Source organism: Salmo salar, chromosome 23, assembly GCF_965601325.2.
Source record: "Salmo salar chromosome 23, fSalSal1, whole genome shotgun sequence".
Taxonomy (NCBI): Eukaryota; Metazoa; Chordata; class Actinopteri; order Salmoniformes; family Salmonidae; genus Salmo; species Salmo salar.
The window spans coordinates 49,181,899-49,207,065 of NC_138313.1; the positions used below are offsets into that span (position 1 = coordinate 49,181,899).

Genomic DNA, 25,167 nt, shown 5'->3' on the forward strand with positions numbered 1-25,167 from the left:
TCCCCCCCATAGCCTTATGCGGCCAGGGACCACAGCCAGCCCTCAAGACATGGACTCCACCGCTAGCTACCAAGACCTGAGGTTCATTTCAAAGCATTACACATTCACTGTACAGCATGTATGCACTATGGTGATGACACAGAATATGAATAAAAAGCTCAACAGCCGTTCTCACAGTTCAGTGCCATGTTGTTACATTGACTATTCATCTCTACCCCTACACCTGTCTTTCACTCATTACTTTGCAAGGCATACCTCGCAGTGTTTCATATCACACATAGGAATATGCACTCCCAGCAATTACAGAGACGAGTGGTAGCACTATGCATCACTTTCCCAACCCTATTGCAGGTATAACTTAGTGTTTACATTGGGAGGGAGAAATGTAGCACATACCCCTGACAGACATGGTGAATTAGTCAGTCCTAGCAAGCAAAACTCCCGAATGCACTCTGTGACACTGAGACAGAATAGCATATTGTAGCCTAAGTCAGGTGCATGTATTATAGACACAGAGATAGTTAGGCAGGGAATAGGAGGACAGTGTGTACGAGAGACAACCCAATAAACATTGGGGCGAGGTGCAGCAACTATTACCTACATTGGATAAAGCAGGACATTAAACCAACAGTAAGGGGGAGCGACGGGAAGGTACATTTCCAAACACACCGGGTGACAGGAAGGTCAGGAATACTACTATCACACTCACCAGACACAGTGTTCCTAACCAACAGATATGTTATTTATATAGTTTTAGAATACTTTTAGAAATAGTTAGTTGATTACGGGGCCACCTCGCTGTTTGCGAACAGGGCACTTGGTTGGAATGTGGCGCGTGTGAGTTCTGGGGCAGGACGTTCCAGTGGTATCCACCTGGTGGTAATGTGGTATAACAAATAAATGTATTAAACATTTTCAGTATTTCATTTTCTCTTTCTCATTTATTTTTCCTTTTTTGTTTCTTGTCCTTGGGTTTACAGTTCTTTATCAGAGTTTCCATTTCCTCACACACAGAGACATCCAATGTTCCCACTGCAGGCCATTTGGTGTTTAATTTTCTTGTGTGTTTTTCCCATTTCATAGAGATTTTATTATCTCCTCTTTACTTAGGGGGTGTCTAGTCCCTAATATCTCTACTGGTGTTGTATTCATTTTATCGATTGTCTACAGCTTAGCTATAATTGATTAAATCCTCCTTGCTATCTTCTTTTCCTTTTGATTTAATTCTTTGTGATGTCTATCCTTCTTATGTTTATTTATTTACTCACTATATCCTATCTTCTGGTTAATGATTGTTTTGGTCCTATTTTACTCTATCCTCAGCACTAGTTCCTATTTCACGGCTGGGTAGCCTGAGGCTGTTTTTCTCTACACAGCTTGTGCTTTATCCGTATGTTTTATCTTCTCACTTCACTCACCGTATATACTATATGTGTTTTGTTTAATACTTTTTATTATGTTCTGTGTATTTCACAGTGGTTACTTTAACACACTATTATGTCAATGTTTTATCTTTCCATAGCTTCTTTTGTCTGTTATCTATTGATTTTGTTCCCTCTTCCTTGTCAGTATAACCTCTCTGTCAACAATAACATATCTCTGACCTTACTGTTGACAAATGGAACCGGTCTCTAGTTGGGGGAAAGTGCTTGTCAGTATAACCTCTCTGTCTACAATAACATAACTCTGATCTTACTGTTGACAAATGGAACATTCCACCCTAACATGTAGCTGGGAATACGTTATAAACTTCAGAATGTCAGTGTGTATGCTGAACCTACTTCCTCAGTAAATGGAACTATGTATGTATGGAGGGGAAAGCCTGCTATTATCTGTCTATACTATGTATGTATGGAGGGGGAAGCCTGCTATTATCTGTCTACACTATGTATGTATGGAGGGGGAAGCCTGCTATTATCTGTCTATACTATGTATGTATGGAGGGGGAAGCCTGCTATTATCTGTCTACACTATGTATGTATGGAGGGGGAAGCCTGCTATTATCTGTCTACACTATGTATGTATGGAGGGGGAAGCCTGCTATTATCTGTCTACACTATGTATGTATGGAGGGGGAAGCCTGCTATTATCTGTCTATACTATGTATGTATGGAGGGGGAAGCCTGCTATTAGCTGTCTACACTATGTATGTGATGTACAACAAGCAGTGCAGCAGTAATGAATGAGGAGGAAAGTGTTTCCATAGGTTTGTGTTGTTATTATTATTAGCGGCTTGGGTCTTTTTTAATATCAAGGAATATTTCACTTCCTCTGTTCATAGGAGTAACAACATGAATTTGTCCATGAGGCAGAAGTAATGTGGTGCGACTCGAGTTTCGCCATCAGCTGGAAGACTGTGTCCCTTTTTGGTCAGTGTCAGTGGAGGAAAGAGAGAGTGGAGGGATGTTGAGAGACGGACCCTCAGTCTGCTGCTCTCTCCCTCTGCTGAGACTGACCCTCAGTCTGCTGCTCTCTCCCTCTGCTGAGACTGACCCTCAGTCTGCTGCTCTCTCCCTCTGCTGAGACTGACCCTCAGTCTGCTGCTCTCTCCCTCTGCTGAGACGGACCCTCAGTCTGCTGCTCTCTCCCTCTGCTGAGACTGACCCTCAGTCTGCTGCTCTCTCTCTCTGCTGAGACGGACCATCAGTCTGCAGCTCTCTGCCTCTGCTGAGACTGACCCTCAGTCTGCTACTCTCTCCCTCTGCTGAGACGGACCCCTAAGTCTGCTGCTCTAGAGACTGAGAGGTATAGAGACATACTGTCAAGGTGACAGGTATCCTAGTGGTTTAGAGACTGAGAGGTATAGAGACTTGTCACTCTAAGACAGTTTAATTTCATCTGGTTTCAGAAATAATGTATAGGATATGTTCATAACCCCGTCCACCTATAAGATGTGGGGGGATCTGTATGACTAAGAAGAGATACAAAGAACTCTGATTGTAAAACATCTTCTCTTTTTAGTCCTAGATATGTCTAGGGTTACTGCTGAATGTAGTACCTCTAACCCTGATCCTAGACCAAACAGTAATAACCACATTGTAATGTTAGAACACATAAGTGTATTATAAGGCATTATAAAGGTCATTAAAATAATTATAATATGTACTTCATAGAAACTGTTAACCTTTATATATTCTAACAACTCACATTTTGTTAGATGTATTCCATATTAAGGGTCCTAAACTAGGAACTAAAATATTTGTCTCCCTCTAGATGTTGTATGCAGATCTCTCTCTCTCCCTCCCTGCACCCCTCCTTCCCTTGTTCCCTCCCTCTAACCCCTCCTTCCCTCTAACCCCTCCTTCCCTCTAACCCCAGCCATCTGGCAGAACAAGGAAATCCCTCCCCCTCCCACAAACTCTCTTCTGTGAAAACTAAACTGATCTGAGTCTCTGTGTCGTCTGTCTGTGTGAGAGTGAACAACCGTCCAAATGGCTCAGCAGGGAGTTCTGCTGGACCAGGACCAGTTCCGTTGTTCTGTCTGTCTGGATGTACTGAAGGAACCGGTCACCATCCCCTGTGGACACAGTTACTGTAGAATCTGTATTGAGGGCTGCTGGGATCAGGATGTTCTGAAAGGGGTCTATAGCTGTCCTCAGTGCACAGAGACCTTCACTCCAAGGCCTAATCTGAGGAAAAATAACATGTTGGCTGAGATGGTGGAGAAACTGAAGAAGACAGGACTCCAGGCTGCTCCCCCTCCTGCTCTGTGCTGTGCTGGACCTGGAGATGTGGCGTGTGATGTCTGCACTGGGACCAGAAAGCGGAAAGCCCTCATGTCCTGTCTGCCGTGTCTGGCCTCTTACTGTGAGACTCACCTCCTATCTCACTATGAATCTCCTGCTTTGAAGAAGCACAAGCTGGTCAAAGCCACCGCACAACTACAGGAGAAGATCTGCTCTCATCATGACAAACTGCTGGAGGTTTACTGTCGTACCGATCAGCAGGGTATCTGTTATCAGTGTGTGATGGATGAACATAAAGGCCATAATACAGTATCAGCTGCAGCAGAGAGGACTGAGAAACAGGTAAGACCAGAACAACTTGTTGGTGACTGTCTGATAAACAAAGAGTTAAACATACAGTACGAACTGAGGCTGTTTGAATATGAGACCATTCAAATGAAATGGATCCATAAATATGAACACAACCTTGAGTAAATAGATATGTTAACCCAGATTCTTCAAATGTATCACCATTTTCTAAAGTCTGTTAGGTTCTGAACACACAGAGTGAAAACTCAAACCAAGTTTATTCACCCACTGGGTCATACAGCTGCAAAGACAATGTTTGATGACACAAGAACATATATTTATAACCTCATACTAGGCGGGGTCAACTGTTACACATGTAGACAGCCAATACATCTCTGTTGCTAGACAGGAACTGAATTGGTTCCTCTCACTGGTGAAGTCATGGCCCTGCCTGATGCTAAAAGCTTTGTGGGTTTGGAAGTGTATGTGTGTGAGATAAGACTGTAGTAGGAGGGTCGTTGGGGTGGGCCTCTCTGGCCCCCCTCCGAGAGGTTTCTTCTCACTTCATCTGTTGACTTGAACTCGAGCCGAATTCCTGGCTCCTCCCTAGTTCTGCAGCTGGCCTGCCTTATCAGAGACTAACTAGACTGTTGAATTCCTGTCTCCTCCCTAGTTCTGCAGCTGGCCTGCCTTATCAGAGACTAACTAGACTGTTGAATTCCTAGCTCCACCCTAGTTCTGCAGCTGGCCTGCCTTATCAGAGACAAACTAGACTGTTGAATTCCTGGCTCCTCCCTAGTTCTGCAGCTGGCCTGCCTTATCAGAGACTAACTAGACTGTTGAATTCCTGGCTCCTCTCTAGTTCTGCAGCTGGCCTGCCTTATCAGAGACAAACTAGACTGTTGAATTCCTGGCTCCTCCCTAGTTCTGCAGCTGGCCTGCCTTATCAGAGACTGAAAATAGTTGCCCTTTGCCTCCCTCTTTAGGAACAGTGATATTCAACAATAACATGTTTGAACAGAATATTTCAGCACTTCCCCTTGTCTCTCTCAGTAACTTTCCAACACCAAGTTCCTATCCACCCTTCATTGACCCCAACATATACATTCCTTATACATGTAAAGTCATCAATACGATATAGTATGGTAACATGAATAAGTATATTTCTAGCTAGAATCCAACAAGTCAAACATCATTATCATTACTTATCAAACATCATTATCATTCGTTTTCAAACACCATTATCATTCATTATCAAACCCCCAATCAACTCCCTGTTAAAACTATAATCATTCACATGACTACATAATGATATATTTTCAGACAGACACTTCCTCAATATTTTGATCCTTATCTTCTATGGGTCCTATGTCACATTACTATACTATTGATCTACTGGACTAATAAAGTTTGATAGCTCATTGAAGAGTGATTCTCCACAGAGGCAGCTGGGGATGAGTCAGCAGAAGGTCCAGCAGAGATTCCAGGAGAGAGAGAAGGAGCTGAAGGAGCTCCAAAAGGTTGTGGAGTCTCTCAAGGTGAGTATTGTTGACCAGAGGAGACACACCATTTCACTTCTCTCCTCCAATCAGAGAGAGAGAGAGAGGTAGAGGGGGCCCTCTCCAATCCCACTGACCCCACCGTTGAGAACAGGCTGTCTTGAGCCCTTTAAGAGAATAGACAGCTTAATGTAACTGACGGGATATGAACCCTGGTCTACTGCAGGAGAAACCAACATATTGACCATTACACCAAGAGGACATTCCCTATTGGGCCGACAGTGGTTTAGAAGTCGCAGGCGGGGCTACCGCATCACATTACCATGAGTAACCATGGCTGACTCATGTCCCCTATACATTAACATGGAGCTCTCTCTCTCTCTCTCTCTCAATTCAATTCAAAGGGCTTTATTGGCATGGGAAACATATGTTTACATATGAACAGAAATGAACAGTGAACATTACACTCACAAAAGTTTCAAAGGAATAGAGACATTTCAAATGTTATAATTCAATTGGAAAACAGAGTTTTTTTGTGGTTTCACAGTGGGTGGGACTTTCGATATTTGTTTGTGTTTCTTCTGACCAGAGAGAGTGGTCGCTCCGTGTCACGCAACTTGGGTCAAGATCTGTTTCTTGTTTTGCTCTGAAGAACAGGGCACCATTGAAAGGAGTGATTTCTGGGGTAGCGTTAGTGTGGAGGTGGAGCAATTGAAGTTGAAGGCTCTTGGTGTTTGTGATGCCCGCCGCTTGGTGTGAAGCAGACCAGGTGGTGAGCGTGGTGAAACAGAGGAGTCACTGTCAGCGTTTGAGTTTTTACCCGACAAAGTTATGTTGAGATATATCAGTTATCCTGTTAGAGTCTTTGTGTTGAATCCACTGAGCTGTTTCAGGTGCAACGTTTATGGTCATGTTGCAGCAGTTTGTAGGAGGGAGATTCCACGATGTGGGAAGTGTGCAGGAGGTCATGGGATAGAGGACTGTGTAATTTCGGTGGATAAAGTTGTGTGTGTCAACTGTAGGGGTGTCCATGTTGCTGGGGATCAGAGGTGTCCAGTGAGAGAGAGGCAGGTTAAGGTGGCTAGAGTCAGAGTAGTGCAGAAGGTAGCGTATGCTGAGGCAGTGAAGAAAGTAGAGGAGGATGGGTCAAGGGTGTGGGATCCTGAGAGGATCCCTGTGAGTAGTATCCCTGTGAGTAGTAGATCTGTGCCAGCACAGAGGAATTGGCCAACGAGTGATATATGCTTCAGTAAGGTTGGCTTCTTAGAGTTCAAAGCAATGGTTATCAACTGTACCTCAGAAATGGAACGTAAATCACAGACAATAGATGTTGTGGTGGCAGCTGCAGAGAAGTATTTGGTCATGTGAGATTTGACTTCAGAAGAGTTCCAGGGTGTGTTGAGTGGTGGTGTCCCGTCCTCCCAGGTCGTTGGCATGGTGCAGGAGCAGATAGGGTCAAAGTAGTGGAATGGGGTAGTGGGTTTTTAATGAGTGTAGGGTTAGTTAGCATGGTGCAGGAGCAGATAGGGTCAAAGTAGTGGAATGGGGTAGTGGGTTTTTAATGAGTGTAGGGTTAGTTGGCATGGTGCAGGAGCAGATAGGGTCAAAGTAGTGGAATGGGGTAGTGGGTTTTTAATGAGTGTAGGGTTAGGACAAATGTAAGATCAGAGACATTTTGATAGATGTGTGGCAGAAGAGATGGGACTCTGAGCACAAGGGACGGCATTTATATGTCCTCTAAAGGTCGGTGGACCAAGATTCAAAGGTCAGATTAGGAAGGAAGAGGTGGTGTTTACTCGATTGTGCTTAGGACATTGTACATTGAACTGGTCCTTACATCTGGTTGGCAGCATGTGAATGGTTTGTGTCTGGAGGGTATTGTCAATGAAACGGTGGAGCATGTATTGTTATATTGTTGTAAGGATGTTGAAGAGAGGGAAAGATTGAAGTGTAGGGTCATTGAGGTTGGATGGGGTTGGGGGGGTGGAAGGGATTTGGGGGATGGGGGAGGGTCTATTAGAAGTTAGTAGGACTCTTTTTTATTTTCTCAGAAGTACTGAGTTAGGTAGGAGGATATAGAAATGGTGTAAACCGTGATTGAACACACTCCAGCACAGTAGGTGGCGCCATGCACCTTTAACGTTGGTTTGCGGACCGCCATTATATCATAGAAGAAGAAGGTGTTGTGTGAGGGTTTTGTGGTTCCTGAGGAGGGCTACTATTCTTTTTGCGTATTTTCCAGTTGTTAAGGGTTTATTTATTAGTTTCCACTGTTTATCGGTTAGAGTTGAGGGGGGAGTAGGGTAGTTTGTTAGGGAGGTGTGATGTCCTCAACCGAGTGGAGAAGAAAAGCTGTCTCTTCAGGTGCGTTCTGGAGAATGGTGTGGAGGAATTATTGATCATGGTCAGTGAACAGGTGGGAGAGGAACATATACACTCTGTATCCAGAATGAACAAGGCGGTGGTTGTGGTAATGTAAAAGGTGAGTCTTGTTGCCCAATTAGTTACCAGTATGATTTATGTGAGGGGTGTGTTGGTGCTGATTTCGACAAGAGTAGTGGTGTCTAATCTGCCACCGTTTCTTACGTACGAACAGATCCGTAAAGAGTTGGTTGGTTTTGGTAAATTTACAAGTGGTTTTCATTTCGTGGCTCTCGGCTGGGTCTCTTTTCTTAGGCAAGTGTTTGTTTCTTAACTGAATTCAAGGTTAAACGTGGCAGGGGTGGTACATAGGGTTTGTTTAGGGCAGACAAGCGCGTCCAGCCAGATAAATCTAGTTCACTGCATCCGCCAAGGAGCCCAGTTATATAATATTACCATGTGTCCCAGCTGTTTTGTAGTTTTGAATTAAACGGCGAAAAAGCGGGGCTTATTTTAGGTCATGTTTCACCCTTCCAGCTCCTATTAGTTGTATTGTAAAAACAGGTCTTATTTTAGTTCATGTTTCACCCTGCCAGCTCCTATTAGTTGTATTGAAAAAACAGGTCTTATTTTAGGTCATGTTTCACCCTGCCAGCTCCTATTAGTTGTATTGAACACTGTTGCACCAACTCACCTTCTGAAAGTTCTATTCCCAGTCCATTGTTCTGCGTCACAATGTCAGCTTCACTATTGTTATCAATGAGACCAGCCCGCATTAACCTGTTGGGGGTAGGGGGCAGTATTTACACGGCCGGATAAAAAACGTACCCGATTTAATCTGGTTATTACTACTGCCCAGAAACTAGAATATGCATATAATTATTGGCTTTGGATAGAAAACACCCTAAAGTTTCTAAAACTGTTTGAATGGTGTCTGTGAGTATAACAGAACTCATATGGCAGGCAAAAACCTGAGAAGATTCCAAACAGGAAGCGCCCTCTCTGACCATTCCTTGAGCTTCTTGACTCTGTTTATTGAAGACTGAGGATCTTTGCTGTAACGTGACACTTCCTACGGCTCCCATAGGCTCTCAGAAGGCGTAAAAAGCTGAATGATGTAATTCCAGCCACAGGCTGAAAAACAGTAGCGCCTTTGGTAAGTGCTCTATCAGAGGACAATGGGCTGAGGCGCGTCCACGAGTCGACCCCATGTTTTTATTTTCGTTCGTCTTTGAACCTAAACACAGATTCCCGGTCAGAATATTATCGCTTTTTTACGAGAAAAATGGCATAAAAATTGATTTTAAACAGCGGTTGACATGCTTCGAAGTACGGTAATGGAATATTTAGAATTTTTTGTCACGAAATGCGTCATGCGCGTCACCCTTCTTTACCATTCGGACACACTATCAACAGCCAGTGAAACATCAGGGCGCCAAATTCGAAAACAACAAAATGTCATAATTCAATTTTCTCAAACATTCAACTATTTTACACCATTTTTTAGATAAACATCTCCTTAATCCAACCACGTCCGATTTCAAAAAGGCTTTACGGCGAAAGCATAAAGTTAGATTATGTTAGGACAGTACATAGACAAAACATTACACACAGCCATTTTCAATGCTAGGACAAGCGTCACCAAAAGCAGAGAACCAGCTAAAATTATGCACTAACCTTTGACAATCTTCATCAGATGACACTCCTATGACATTATGTTAGACAATACATGCATTTTTTGTTCTATCAAGTTCATATTTATATCCAAAAACAGCATTTTACAGTGGCGCGTGACATTCAGAAAATGTATTTCCCCCAAAACTCTCGGTGAATCAGCACAGCAATCTACAAAAATACTCGTCATAAACGTTGATAAAATATTAAACTGTTATTCAAAGAATTATAGATTAACATCTCCTGAATGCAACCGCAATGTCAGATTTCAAAATAACTTTACTGGGAAAGCACAATTTGCAATAATCTGAGTACTGTGCTCAGAAAAATACACTACGCAATACAGATAGCCGCCATTTTGGAGTCATCTAAATGAATAAATAGCATTATAAATATTCACTTACCTTTGATAATCTTCATCAGAAGGCACTTCCAGGAATCCCAGGTCCACAATAAATGTTGTTTTGTTCGATAAAGTTAATAATTTATGTCCAAATAGCTCCTTGTTGTTCGCGCGTTCAGTAAGCTACTCCAAATGTAGGAAGTGCGCCCAAAATGTCACGACTAAAAGTAAAAAAAAAAAGTATTTAAGTTCGTTCAAACATGTCAAACGTTGTATAGCATCAATCTTTAGGGCCTTTAGAACATGAAACTTCAGTAATATTCCAACCGGACCCATGCTATGTCTTGAAAAAAGTTTTGGAACATAGGTCCCTTCTCACGTGAATGCGCGCAATGAACTGAAGTGGTTTTCTCAGTGACCTTCTTCCCAGCCTTCTTGTTCGGTCTGTGTTTGCCGCAAAAGGCAAAAAAAAAAGACTGTTGAAATCTAGTGGAAGCCTTAGGAAGTGCAAAATGAACCCTAACTCACTGTGTGTCAGAAAGGCAAGGACTTGGAAAAAAATACAGGCACCAGATTTTCATTTCCTGCTTGGAATCTTCTCAGGTTTTTGCCTGCCATATGAGTTATGTTATACTCACAGACACCATTCAAACAGTTTTAGAAACTTCAGAGTGTTTTCTATCCAAAAATCACTAATAATATGCATATTCTATTTTCTGGGCCAGAGTAGTAACCTGTTGAAATTGGGTACGTTTTTCATCCGGCTGTGAAAATACTGCCCCCGAGCCCCAACAGGTTTTAACCTTGTAGGTTTACGTCAGGTAACTTATTATTAACCTGTTGGGGCTAGGGGGCAGTATTGTCACGGCTGGATAAAAAACATACCCGATTTAATCTGGTTACTAATCCTACCCAGTAACTAGAATATGCATATACTTATTATATATGGATAGAAAACACCCTAAAGTTTCTAAAACTGTTTGAATGGTGTCTGTGAGTATAACAGAACTCAAATGGCAGGTCAAAACCTGAGAGATTCCTTTACAGTAAGTGGCCTGTCTGACCATTTCTGGAACTTCTTTGCCATCTCTATCTTTTACAAGGGATCTCTGCTCTAACGTGACACTTCCTACGTCGTCCATAGGCGCTCAGAGCCCGGGAAAAAACAGAATGTCGTCATCCCAGCCCCAGGCTGAAGCATTTGATCGCCTTTCTCAAGTGGCCGATCAAGGGTACTCTGGGCTTAGGCGCATGACCTGGTCGCCCCCGTCTTTGTGATTTTTTCCTCTGTGTGCCGAAAAGGAGATTCCCGGTCGGAATATTATCGCTTTTCTACGAGAAAAATGGCATAAAAATTGATTTTAACCTCTCTGGGTTAGGCGGGACGAATTCGTCCCACCTACGTAACAGCCACTTTAAGCCTGTGGCGCGATTTTCAAAACCTTCAAAATCCTATTACTTCAATTTCTCAAACATATGACTATTTTCAAGCTATTTAAAGACAAGACTCTCGTTAATCTAACCACACTGTCCGATTTCAAAAAGGCTTTACAACGAAAGCAAAACATTAGATTATGTCAGCAGAGTACAAAGCCAGAAATAATCAGACACCCATTTTTCAAGCCAGCATATAATGTCACCAAAACCCAGAAGACAGCTAAATGCAGCACTCACCTTTGATGATCTTCATCAGATGACAACCCTAGGACATTATGTTATACAATACATGCATGTTTTGTTCAATCAAGTTCATATTTATATCAAAAACTAGCTTTTTACATTAGCATGTGACGTTCAGAACTAGCATACCCCCCGCAAACTTCCGGGGAATTCGCTAACATTTTACTAAATTACTCACGATAAACGTTCACAAAAAGCATAACAATTATTTTAAGAATTATAGATACAGACCTCCTCTATGCACTCGATATGTCCGATTTTAAAATAGCTTTTTGGTGAAAGCACATTTTGCAATATTCTAAGTACATAGCCCAGGCATCACGGGCTAGCTATTTAGACACCCGGCAAGTTTAGCACTCACCATAATCATATTTACTATTATAAAAGTTTGATTACCATTTGTTGTCTTCGTCAGAATGCACTCCCAGGACTGCTACTTCAATAACAAATGTTGGTTTGGTCCAAAATAATCCATCGTTATATCCGAATAGCGGCGTTTTGTTCGTGCGTCCCAGACACTATCCGAAATGGTAAAGAAGGGTCGCGCGCTTGGCGCAATTCGTGACAAAAAAATTCTAAATATTCCATTACCGTACTTCGAAGCATGTCAGCCGCTGTTTAAAATCAATTTTTACGCCATTTGTCTCGTAGAAAAGCGATAATATTCTGACAGGGAATCTCCTTTTCGGCAAACAGAGGAAAAAATCACAAAGGCGGGGGCGGTCGGGTCACGCGCATAAGCCCAGAGTCCCTTGATCGGCCACTTGAGAAAGGCGATAATGTGTTTCAGCCTGGGGCTGGAATGACGACATTCTGTTTTTTCCCGGGCTCTGAGAGCCTATGGAAGACGTGGGAAGTGTCACGTTAGAGCAGAGATCCTTAGTAAAAGATAGAGATGGAAAAGAAGTTCAAGAAATGGTCAGACAGGCCACTTCCTATAAAGGAATCTCTCAGGTTTTGACCTGCCATTTGAGTTCTGTTATACTCACAGACACCATTCAAACAGTTTTAGAAACTTTAGGGTGTTTTCTATCCATATGTAATAAGTATATGCATATTCTAGTTACTGGGTAGGAGTGGTAACCAGATTAAATCGGGTATGTTTTTTATCCAGCCGTGTCAATACTGCCCCCTAGCCCTAACAGGTTAAACAGCGGTTGACATGCTTCGAAGTACGGTAAAGGAATATTTAGAATTTTTTTGTCACAAAATGCGCCATGCGCACGACCATTATTTACCATTTCGGATAGTTTCTGGAACGCACGAACAAAACGACGCTATTCGGGTATAACGATGGATTATTTTGGACCAAACCAACATTTGTTATTGAAGTAGAAGTCCTGGGAGTGCATTCTGACGAAGACAACAAAAGGTAATCAAACTTTTATAATAGTAAATCTGATATTGGTGAGTGCTAAACTTGCCGGGTGTCTAAATAGCTAGCCCTGTGATGCCGGGCTATGTACTTAGAATATTGCAAAATGTGCTTCATCCGAAAAGCTATTTTAAAATCGGACATATCGAGTGCATAGAGGAGTAATGTATCTATAATTCTTAAAATAATTGTTGTGCTTTTTGTGAACGTTTATCGTGAGTAATTTAGCAAACGTATGTCCCTGTCCTCTTTTTCAAGATGTGGCCGATTTTAAACAGATGTGTTGTTTCTAAATGGCTGCTGGGTAATATGATAATCGTTGAAATCTGTTGGTTCGTAGGCATCAAATAGAGAGAATGCTGCGCAGGTTCACTGAGTTGTAAACCAAATGGATAGGTGGAGCTCATTGATTTGTAGCTCTGACTCAGTTGCTACCTCAGATTATGAGTCTATCAAGTGTGGTGAATGAGGTATGTAGAACCCACAGAAGACCACAGGGAGGAGCAAGAGAGATATAAACCCATACAGTTTTTCTCTTTAAATACCCTGAACCTAACAATCAATCAAATGTATTTATGAAGCCCTTTTAACATCAGCAGATGTCACAAAGTGCTGTACAGAAACTCTAACCCTACGTATAACCTATACTGCCTACTGTCTCTCTCTGGTTATGACTGTCTAGTTATTTTATTATATTTATTATTGCAAGGCAGAACACTTGATAAACAAGACTCATTTGTTTTATATGTTAAATGTGGTTTGACCTGGGTGACATAGTAACCTCTATGTGAAAGTCCAGCAATTGGTGTGGGATAGGTGGGGCAGGTTTGAGACTGATCTCTAGAATTAAATACACTTTATTTCTCAGCTGCCTCACCAATGTCTTTATGTTAATTAATAACTTTTAATTGGTAAATATTTCCAATAGATGGCAGCATAAGACCACGAAGCATCAGTTATAGGCTACAAGCAGCAATATGATTGACATAAAATAGCATGCAACCAAAGACTATATGTCCCATGATTTTCTAAAATGGTCACTCATTACTTTACAGTTAGCTATATATCTCTTGTTAGTCCTGTGTTGCTTTTCGGAGAGCAAAACAATATTAACTATAGCAGGTATTGAACCCCGGTGAAAAAAACAACAAACAGCAAATTACTCTGACCACTAGACTACCTGCTGCCCAGCCCAACGCTCTAACCACTAGACTACCTGCTGCCCAGCCCAACGCTCTAACCACTAGACTACCTGCTGCCCTGCCAAATGTACTAACCACTAGACTACCTGCTGCCCGGCCAAACGCTCTAACCACTAGGCTACCTGCTGCCCGGCCAAACGCTCTAACCACTAGACTACCTGCTGCCCTGCCAAACGCTCTAACCACTAGATTACCTGCTGCCCGGCCAAACACTCTAACCACTAGACTACCTGCTGCCCAGCCAAATGTACTAACCACTAGACTACCTGCTGTCCGGCCAAACGCTCTAACCACTAGACTACCTGCTGCCCAGCCAAAAGCTCTAACACCTAGACTGCCTGTCGTCCGGCCAAACGCTCTAACCACTAGACTACCTGTCACCTCTACACTCTAACCACTAGACTACCTGTCACCTCTACACTCTAACCACTAGACTACCTGTCACCTCTACACTCTAACCACTAGACTACCTGCCACCTCTACACTCTAACCACTAGACTACCTGCCACCTCTACACTCTAACCACTAGACTACCTGCCACCTCTACACTCTAACCACTAGACTACCTGCCACCTCTACACTCTAACCACTAGACTACCTGCCACCTCTACACTCTAACCACTAGACTACCTACCACCTCTACACTCTAACCACTAGACTACCTGCTGCCCTTTCACAGAGGACTAGTTTACGTTTACATGTGAGTCATTTAGCAGACACTCTTATCCAGAGCCACTAGGGTTAAGAGCCCAAATTTGCCTAAAAAAGGTGATTTACAGATTTTTCACCTAGTCTGCTCGGGGATTCGAACCAGCCACCTTTCAGTTACTGCCCAACGTTCTTAACCACTAGATTACAAACCACTAAATGTTAAACACAAAGTCAAATGGTGGTAGATAAATGGTAAGCTGGTTAAATAAAATACTGCTGTTATAACTTTCAGACTGCCATTGTTTTGGGGAAATAGGGACATGTCTATTTCTCTAATTATCTGTAATAGATGTATTTATTTTAATGGTTTGAAGTTCTACACCATTTTAATCAGGATAACCTATTATTTCTAATGATGGAAGTTTGAGCAGCTTAGTTATGGTATGTCTGTTTATTTCACTAAATATCTCACAATGTGTAAATTTAGATGTATTCATGTCGGACACCATTTTAATCAGGAGAATCTCCTCTTTCTAATGACATAAGGATGGGCAGCGTCCTCTGCTGTCATCGATCACTAGACCAGAAATAGTCAGAAGTTGCCCGTTTTTTCCTACTTCCTGGTAATGCAGACATAAACACACTTGGCACCATTGAGGTGCGGGTGTTTACTTTCTACACCAGTTGTTATTTTTCAGTTTGGTCCTAAGAACAGGTTTTAGTGGTCAAATAAAACGGTAGACATTTTTTGGTGCCATTTTGGGGAAATGGAATTCTAAGGATCATTCCAGTCAGAAGAGGCTCTGTGAAGGTTCGTTTCAATTCATTTGCTATGGCCTCGCTAGTGTTCCAGCTCAGACAACGTTCTTTGGCCGTTATGACTCGTTCTATTGTCCAGCCTACTAGGACTCAGGGGACAGAGGCTGGGTCTAGCTCTGCTACGGGGCAGGCTACTGGAGGGGGGACCAGGAGGGAGGAGAGTAGAGCAGGGCCAAGTTGTGTTCTGTACCTGCCTGTCCAGGAGGGGGGACAAGGCCTGGTGGACCTGGAGAGCAGGGTGGCAGCGTTCTGACTCAATGAGGTGCAGAGGCTACTGTACCTACTCTCTCTCTCTCTCTCTCTCTCTCTCTCTCTCTCTCTCTGTCTCTCTCTCTCTCTCTCTCTGTCTCTCTCTCTGTCTCTCTCTCTGTCTCTCTCTCACTGTCTCTCTCTCACTGTCTGTCTGTCTCTCTGTCTGTCTCTCTCTCTGTCTGTCTCTCTCTCTCTCTCTCTGTCTCTCTCTCTCTCTCTCTCTCTCTCTCTCTGTCTCTCTCTGTCTCTCTCTCTGTCTCTCTCTCTGTCTCTGTCAATTCAATTCAATTCAATTCAATTCGCTTTATTGGCATGACATAACAATGTACATATTGCCAAAGCTTACTTTGGATATTAAGAATATAAAAATAAATAAAAATGAGAATCAAAAATTGTCAAAGGGACAACAGCAACAACAATAACCAACGGTCAATATAACCATACATTCAACAATAACAATAATCATACAGTTGAGGACATGTGCAGGTTTATTGGTCTGTCAGACACTGTCCCTCAACTTATGACAGGCAGCAATGTAGTGCGCTGCCAACCCACAGCTCTCTGCGTCCTCCCCCAACAGGACGGGTAGCCTATCCTCATCAGAGAGGTCTTTGAAACCTTGAATAAGGGTTTCAAATTTGGGGAAATGACACTCTCTAATTGTTTTATATTTTTGACATTTTGTCAGGAAATGTAGCTCCGTCTCAGGTTCTGCTGTGGTGCAGTGGTTGCACAGCCTTTCCTCTACAGGGAGCCAGGTTTTCCTGTGTCTACCCTTTTCAATGGCATGGCTGTGCTCACTGAGCCTGTACTTTGTCAAGGTTTTTCTAAGGTTTTGATCAGTAACCATGGTCAAATATTTAGCCATAGTGTACTGTCGATTTAGGGCCAGATAGCACTGCATTTTGCTTTGTGTTTGTGCTTGTGTTTCCCAATAAGCAATGTAGTTTTGTTTTGACTGTGTTGTAATTTGGTTTATTCTGATTGATTGGATGTTCTGGTCCTGAGGCTTCAGTGTGTTAGTAGAACAGGTTTGTGAACTCAGTCCCAGGACCAGCTGGATGAGGGTCCTGAGGCTTCAGTGTGTTAGTAGAACAGGTTTGTGAACTCAGCCCGAGGACCAGCTGGATGAGGGTCCTGAGGCTTCAGTGTGTTAGTAGAACAGGTTTGTGAACTCAGCCCCCAGGACCAGCTGGATGAGGGTCCTGAGGCTTCAGTGTGTTAGTAGAACAGGTTTGTGAACTCAGTCCCAGGACCAGCTGGATGAGGGTCCTGAGGCTTCAGTGTGTTAGTAGAACAGGTTTGTGAACTCAGCCCGAGGACCAGCTGGATGAGGGTCCTGAGGCTTCAGTGTGTTAGTAGAACAGGTTTGTGATCTCAGCCCCAGGACCAGCTGGATGAGGGGACTCTTTTCTTTGCTCAGCTCTTGGCATTGCAGGGCTTGGTAATGATATGAGAGGGGGTCACTGTATTTTAGATGTTTCCAAAACTGAATTGCTCTTTTTTGAGTTTTTATTATTAGTGGATATTGGCCTAATTCTGCCCTGCATGCATTGTTTGTAGTTTTCCTCTGGACACGTAGGAGAATCTTACAGAACTCTGCATTGTGGGTTTCAATGGGGTGTTTGTCCCATTTGATGAAATCTTGTTTTGCAAGTGGACCCCACACCTCGCTGCCATAAAGTGCAATTGGTTCAATGACATATCCAATTAGTTTTAGCCAAATTTAAATAGGTATTTCAATTAGAATTTGCTTTTTAATGGCGTAGAATGCCCTGCGTGCTTTCTCTCTCAGTTCATTCACTGCCTCATTAAGGTGTCCAGTTGAGCTTATTTTTAAACCTAAGTAATTGTAGTGTGTACAGTACTCTATATATTTTGTACCAATTGAGAACTTTGGTCTAATTCCCTGAGATCTGGATCTTCTCTGGAAAATCATTATTTTAGTCTTTTTGGGGTTTACTGCCAGGGCCCAGGTCTGACAGTACTGCTCTAGCAGGTCCAGGCTCTGCTGTAGGCCAGGTGCTGTGGGTGACAGCAGGCATAGGTCATCTGCGAAGAGTAGGCATTTAACTTCTGAATTGTGGAGACTAACACCAGGGGCTGAGGATTTTTCTAGAATAGTGGCCAATTCGTTGATGTAAATATTGAAGAGTGCAGGGCTCAGATTACAACCCTGAAGAAGGCCCCGCCCCTGGTTAAAGAATTCTGTTATTTTCTTACCAATTTTAATGCTGCACGTCTGCTGTCTGTCTCTCTGTCTCTCTCTCTGTCTCTCTCTCTGTCTCTCTCTCTGTCTCTCTCTCACTGTCTCTCTCTCTCTGTCTCTGTCTCTCTCTCTCTGTCTCTCTCTGTATCTGTCTCTCTCTCTGTCTCTCCCTCTGTCTCTCTCTCTCTGTCTCTCTCTCACTGTCTCTCTCTCTGTCTCTCTCTCTCTGTCTATCTCTCTCTGTCTCTCTCTCTGTCTCCCTCTCTGTCTCTCTCTCTCTCTCTTAACAGCGCTCTGCACAGGCAGCAGTGGAGGACAGTGATCAGATCTTTACTGAGCTGATCCGCTCCATTGAGAGAAGGAGCTCTGAGGTGAAGGAGCTGATCAGAGCCCAAGAGAAGGCTCAAGTGAGTCAAGCTGAAGGAGTCCTGGAGCAACTGAAGCAGGAGATAGCTGAGCTGAGGAAGAGAAGCACTGAGCTGGAGCAGCTCTCACACACAGAGGATCACATCCATTTCCTCCAGGTAACTAAACTGTCTTGTTACATGTGATATGAATTTAACTTAATGTGAAACTATTCATCTCAATCATTATGTTGTCCTGTCTGTCTCTCTGTCCCTGTCCCTCTCTCTCTTTGTCCCTCTCTCTTTGTCCCTCTCTCTCTTTGTCCCTCTCTCTCTTTGTCCCTCTCTCTGTCTGTGTCCCTCTCTCTGTCTGTGTCCCTCTCTCTGTCTGTGTCCCGCTCTCTGTCTGTGTCCCTCTCTCTGTCTGTGTCCCGCTCTCTGTCTGTGTCCCTCTCTCTGTCTGTGTCCCTCTCTCTGTCTGTGTCCCTCTCTCTGTCTGTGTCCCTCTCTGTGTCTCTCTCGCTCTCTCTTTGTGTCCCTCTCTCTCTGTGTCCCTCTCTCTCTGTGTCCCTCTCTCTCTCTGTGTCCCTGTCTCTCTCTGTGTCCCTGTCTCTCTCTGTGTCCCTGTCTCTCTCTGTGTCCCTGTCTCTCTGTGTCCCTGTCTCTCTTTGTGTCCCTCTCTCTCTTTGTGTCCCTCTCTCTCTTTGTGTCCCTCTCTCTTTTTGTCCATCTCTCTCTTTGTGTCCCTCTCTCCCTCTCTCTGTGTCCCTCCCTCTCTTTGTGTCCCTCTCTCTCTGTGTCCCTCTCTCTCTCTGTGTCCCTCTCTCTCTCTCTCTCTCTGTCCTTCTCTCTCTCTTTGTCCCTCTCTCTCTCTCTCTGTCCCTCTCTCTGTTTCTGTCCCTATCTCTGTTTCTGTCTGTCTCTGTCCCTCTCTCTGTCTTTGTCCTTCTTTGTCCCTCTCTCTCTTTGTCCCTCTCTCTCTTTGTCCCTCTCTCTCTTTGTCCCTCTCTCTGTTTCTGTCCCTCTCTCTGTTTCTGTCCCTCTCTCTGTTTCTGTCCCTGTGTTTCTGTCCCTCTCTCTGTCTCTGTCCCTCTCTCTGTCTCTGTCCCTCTCTCTGTCCCTCTCTCTGCCTCTCTGTCTCTCTCTCTTTGTCCTTCTTTGTCCCTCTCTCTCTGTCCTTCTTTGTCCCTCTCTCGCTTTGTCCCTCTCTCTTTGTCCCTTTCTCTGTCTTTGTCCTTCTTTGTCCCTCTCTCTCTTTGTCCCTCTCTCTCTTTGTCCCTCTTTGTCCCTCTCTCTCTTTGTCCCTCTCTCTGTTTCTGTCCCTCTCTTTGTTTCTGTCCCTCTCTTTGTTTCTGTCCCTCTCTCTGTTTCTTTGTCCCTCTCTCTCTTTGTCCCTCTCTCTCTTTGTCCCTCTCTCTCTTTGTGTCCCTCTCTCTCTTTGTGTCCCTCTCTCTTTGTGTCCCTCTCTCCCTCTCTCTGTGTCCCTCTCTCCCTCTCTCTGTGTCCCTCCCTCTCTCTGTGCCCCCCCACTCTCTTTGTGTCCCTCTCTCTCTGTGTCCCTCTCTCGCTCTGTGTCCCTCTCTCTCTCTCCCTGTCACTCTCTGTCCCTCTCTCTCTCTCTCTGTCCCTCTCTCTCTCTCTCTCTGTCCCTCTCTCTGTTTCTGTCCCTCTGTTTCTGTCCCTCTCTCTGTCTCTGTCCCTCTCTCTGTCCCTCTCTCTGCCTCTGTCTCTCTCTCTCTCTCTCTCTTTGTCCTTCTTTGTCCCTCTCTCTCTGTCCTTCTTTGTCCCTCTCTCGCTTTGTCCCTCTCTCTTTGTCCCTCTTTGTCCCTTTCTCTGTCTTTGTCCTTCTTTGTCCCTCTCTCTCTTTGTCCCTCTCTCTGTTTCTGTCCCTCTCTTTGTTTCTGTCCCTCTCTTTGTTTCTGTCCTTCTCTCTGTTTCTGTCCCTCTCTCTGTTTCTGTCCCTCTCTCTGTTTCTGTCCCTCTCTCTGTCTCTGTCCCTCTCTCTGTCCCTCTCTCTGCCTCTGTTCCTCTCTCTCTCTCTTTGTCCTTCTTTGTCCCTCTCTCTCTGTCCTTCTTTGTCCCTCTCTCTCTTTGTCCCTCTCTCTTTGTCACTCTTTGTCCCTCTCTCTCTTTGTCTGACTTTTTGCCTCTCTGTGTCCCCCTCTCTCTCTCTGTGTCCCCCTCTCTCTCTCTGTGTCCCCCTCTCTCTCTGTGTCCCCCCCTCTGTCCCTCTCTCTCTTTGTCCCTCTTTGTCCCTCTCTCTCTTTGTCCCTCTTTGTCCCTCTCACTCTTTGTCCCTCTTTGTCCCTCTCTCTCTTTGTCTCTCTTTGCCCCTATCTCTCTTTGTCCCTCTTTGTCCTTCTCTCTCTTTGTCCCTCTTTGTCCCTCTCTCTCTTTGTCTCTCTGTCTCCCCCCCTCTCTCTGTGTCCCCCTCTCTCTCTCTGTGTCCCCCTCTCTCTCTCTGTGTCCCCCTCTCTCTGTGTCCCCCACTCTCTGTGTCCCCCTCTCGCTCTGTGTCCCTCTCTCTCTCTCTCTGTGTCCCTCTCTCCTTCTCTCTGTGTCCCTCCCTCTCTCTGTGCCCCCCCACTCTCTTTGTGTCCCTCTCTCTCTGTGTCCCTCTCTCGCTCTGTGTCCCTCTCTCTCTCTCCCTGTCACTCTCTGTCCCTCTCTCTCTCTCTCTGTCCCTCTCTCTCTCTGTCCCTCTCTCTGTTTCTGTCCCTCTGTTTCTGTCCCTCTCTCTGTCTCTGTCCCTCTCTCTGTCCCTCTCTCTGCCTCTGTCTCTCTCTCTCTCTCTCTCTCTTTGTCCTTCTTTGTCCCTCTCTCTCTGTCCTTCTTTGTCCCTCTCTCGCTTTGTCCCTCTCTCTTTGTCCCTCTTTGTCCCTTTCTCTGTCTTTGTCCTTCTTTGTCCCTCTCTCTCTTTGTCCCTCTCTCTGTTTCTGTCCCTCTCTTTGTTTCTGTCCCTCTCTTTGTTTCTGTCCCTCTCTCTGTTTCTTTGTCCCTCTCTCTCTTTGTCCCTCTCTCTCTTTGTCCCTCTCTCTGTTTCTGTCCTTCTCTCTGTTTCTGTCCCTCTCTCTGTTTCTGTCCCTCTCTCTGTTTCTGTCCCTCTCTCTGTCTCTGTCCCTCTCTCTGTCCCTCTCTCTGCCTCTGTTCCTCTCTCTCTCTCTTTGTCCTTCTTTGTCCCTCTCTCTCTGTCCTTCTTTGTCCCTCTCTCTCTTTGTCCCTCTCTCTTTGTCACTCTTTGTCCCTCTCTCTCTCTTTGTCTGACTTTTTGCCTCTCTGTGTCCCCCTCTCTCTCTCTGTGTCCCCCTCTCTCTCTCTGTGTCCCCCTCTCTCTCTCTGTGTCCCCCTCTCTCTCTCTCTGTCCCCCTCTCTCTCTCTGTGTCCCCCTCTCTCTCTCTGTGTCCCCCTCTCTCTCTCTGTGTCCCACTCTCTCTCTGTGTCCCCCCCTCTGTCCCTCTCTCTCTTTGTCCCTCTTTGTCCCTCTCTCTCTTTGTCCCTCTTTGTCCCTCTCACTCTTTGTCCCTCTTTGTCCCTCTCTCTCTTTGTCTCTCTTTGCCCCTATCTCTCTTTGTCCCTCTTTGTCCTTCTCTCTCTTTGTCCCTCTTTGTCCCTCTCTCTCTTTGTCTCTCTGTCTCCCCCCCTCTCTCTGTGTCCCCCTCTCTCTCTCTGTGTCCCCCTCTCTCTCTCTGTGTCCCCCTCTCTCTCTCTGTGTCCCCCTCTCTCTCTCTGTGTCCCCCTCTCTCTGTGTCCCCCTCTCTCTGTGTCCCCCCCTCTCTCTGTGTCCCCCCCTCTCTCTGTGTCCCCCCTCTCTCTGTGTCCCCCCTCTCTCTGTGTCCCCCCCTCTCTCTGTGTCCCCCCCTCTGTGTCCCCCCCTCTCTCTGTGTCCCCCCCTCTCTCTTTGTCCCTCTTTGTCGCTCTCTCTCTTTGTCCCTCTCTCTCTTTGTCCCTCTCTCTGTTTCTGTCCCTCTCTCTATTTCTGTCCCTCTCTCTCTCTCTGTCCCTCTCTCTGTCCCTCCCTCTGCCTCTGTCCCTCTCTCTGTTTCTGTCCCTATCTCTGTTTCTGTCCCTCTCTCTCTCTCTGTCCCTCTCTCTGTCCCTCTCTCTCTCTTTGTCCCTCTCTCTTTGGCCCTCTCTCTTTGTCCCTCTTTGTCCCTCTCTCTCTTTGTCCCTCTCTCTCTTTGTCCCTCTCTCTCTTTGTGTCCCTCTCTCTGTTTCTGTCCCTCTCTTTGTTTCTGTCCCTCTCTTTGTTTCTGTCCCTCTCTCTGTTTCTGTTCCTCTCTCTCTCTCTGTCCCTCTCTCTCTCTCTTTGTCCTTCTTTGTCCCTCTCTCTCTGTCCTTCTTTGTCCCTCTCTCTCTTTGTCCCTCTCTCTGTGTCCCTCTTTGTCCCTCTCTCTCTGTCTGTCTTTTTGCCTCTCTCTTTGTGTCCCCCTCTCTCTCTCTGTGTCCCCCTCTCTCTCTCTGTGTCCCCCTCTCTCTCTCTGTGTCCCCCCCTCTGTCCCTCTCTCTCTTTGTCTCTCTGTGTGTCCCCCTCTCTCTGTGTCCCCCCCTCTCTCTTTGTCCCTCTTTGTCGCTCTCTCTCTTTGTCCCTCTCTCTCTTTGTCCCTCTCTCTGTTTCTGTCCCTCTCTCTGTTTCTGTCTCTCTCTCTCTCTCTGTCCCTCTCTCTGTCCCTCCCTCTGCCTCTGTCCCTCTCTCTGTTTCTGTCCCTCTCTCTGTTTCTGTCCCTTACTCTCTCTCTGTCCCTCTCTCTGTCCCTCTCTCTCTCTCTTTGTCCTTCTTTGTCCCTCTCTCTCTGTCCTTCTTTGTCCCTCTCTCTCTTTGTCCCTCTCTCTTTGTCCCTCTTTGTCCCTCTCTCTCTTTGTCCCTCTCTCTCTTTGTCCCTCTCTCTCTTTGTGTCCCTCTCTCTGTTTCTGTCCCTCTCTCTGTTTCTGTCCCTCTCTCTGTTTCTGTCCCTCTCTCTCTCTCTTTGTCCTTCTTTGTCCCTCTCTCTCTGTCCTTCTTTGTCCCTCTCTCTCTTTGTCCCTCTCTCTGTGTCCCTCTTTGTCCCTCTCTCTCCCTTTGTCTGTCTTTTTGCCTCTCTCTCTGTGTCCCCCTCTCTCTCTCTGTGTCCCCCCTCTCTCTCTGTGTCCCCCTCTCTCTCTCTGTGTCCCCCCCTCTGTCCCTCTCTCTCTTTGTCCCTCTCTCTCTTTGTCCCTCTTTGTCCTTCTCTCTCTTTGTCCCTCTTTGTTCCTCTCTCTCTTTGTCCCTCTTTGTCCCCCTCTCTCTTTGTCCCCCTCTCTCTCTCTGTGTCCCCCTCTCTCTCTCTGTGTCCCCCTCTCTCTCTCTGTGTCCCCCTCTCTCTCTCTGTGTCCCCCCCTCTGTCCCTCTCTCTCTTTGTCTCTCTTTGTCCCTCTCTCTCTTTGTCCCTCTCTCTCTTTGTCCCTCTTTGTCCCTCTCTCTTTGTCCCTCTTTGTCCCTCTCTCTTTGTCCCTCTTTGTCCCTCTCTCTCTTTGTGTCCCCCCCTCTCTTTGTGTCCCCCCCTTTCTCTGTGTCCCCCCCTCTCTCTGTGTCCCCCCCTCTCTCTGTGTCCCCCCTCTCTCTGTGTCCCCCCCTCTCTCTGTGTCCCCCCCTCTCTCTGTGTCCCCCCCTCTCTCTGTGTCCCCCTCTCTCTCTGTGTCCCCCTCTCTCTGTGTCCCCCTCTCTCTCTGTGTCCCCCTCTCTCTCTGTGTCCCCCTTTCTCTCTGTGTCCCCCTCTCTCTCTGTGTCCCCCTCTCTCTCTGTGCCCCCCTCTCTCTCCCTCTGTCCCTCTTTCTCTGTGTGTCCCCCTCTCTCTCTGTGTGTCCCCCTCTCTCTCTGTGTGTCCCTCTGTCCCCCTCTCTCTCCCTCTGTCCTACTCTCTCTCCCTCTGTCCTCATCTCTCTCCCTCTGTCCCCCTCTCTCTCCCTCTGTCCCCCTCTCTCTCCCTATGTCCCTCTCTCTCTCTGTCTGTCCCCCTCTCTCTCTGTGTGTCCCCCTCTCTCTCTGTGTGTCCCCCTCTCTCTCCCTCTGTCCCCCTCTCTCTCCCTCTGTCCCCCTCTCTCTCCCTCTGTCCCCCTCTCTCTCCCTCTGTGTGCCCCTCTCTCTCTGTGTGTCCCCCTCTCTCTCTGTGTGTCCCCTTCTCTCTCTGTGTGTCCCCCTCTCTCTCTGTGTGTGTCCCCCCCTCTCTCTGTGTGTCCCCCCCTCTGTGTGTCCCCCTCTCTCTCTGTGTGTCCCCCTCTCTCTCTGTGTGTCCCCCTCTCTCTCTGTGTGTCCCCCTCTCTCTATGTGTGTCCCCCTCTCTCTCTCTGTGTCCCTGTCTCTCTCTGTGTCCCTGTCTCTCTGTGTGTCCCCCTCTCTCTGTGTCCCTGTCTCTCTCTGTGTCCCTGTCTCTCTCTGTGTCCCTGTCTCTCTCTGTGTCCCTGTCTCTCTTTGTGTCCCTCTCTCTCTTTGTGTCCCTCTCTCTCTTTGTGTCCCTCTCTCCCTCTCTCTGTGTCCCTCTCTCCCTCTCTCTGTGTCCCTCTCTCCCTCTCTCTGTGTCCCCCTCTCTCTCTGTGTCCCCCTCTCTCTCTGTGTCCACCTCTCTCTCTGTGTCCCCCTCTCTCTCTGTGTCCCCCTTTCTCTCTGTGTCCCCCTCTCTCTCTGTGTCCCCCTCTCTCTCTGTGTCCCCCTCTCTCTCTGTGCCCCCCTCTCTCTCTCTGTGTCCCCCCCTCTGTCCCTCTCTCTCTTTGTCTCTCTTTGTCCCTCTCTCTCTTTGTCCCTCTCTCTCTTTGTCCCTCTTTGTCCCTCTCT

The 25,167-nt window shown here is 45.9% G+C and overlaps 1 protein-coding gene across 1 annotated transcript in view; it reads left to right on the forward strand.

Moving 5' to 3' along the window:
• The first annotated feature begins 3,081 nt into the window (after window positions 1-3,081).
• LOC106568789 (tripartite motif-containing protein 16) overlaps window positions 3,082-25,167 on the forward strand; it is a 33,587-nt gene continuing 11,501 nt past the window's right edge. The window contains exons 1-3 of the mRNA XM_082968279.1: window positions 3,082-4,028; window positions 5,417-5,512; window positions 18,330-18,563. Coding sequence (XP_082824405.1) covers window positions 3,432-4,028; window positions 5,417-5,512; window positions 18,330-18,563 — 927 coding nt within the window. The 5' untranslated portion in view covers window positions 3,082-3,431. The remainder of the gene's footprint in view (window positions 4,029-5,416; window positions 5,513-18,329; window positions 18,564-25,167) is intronic.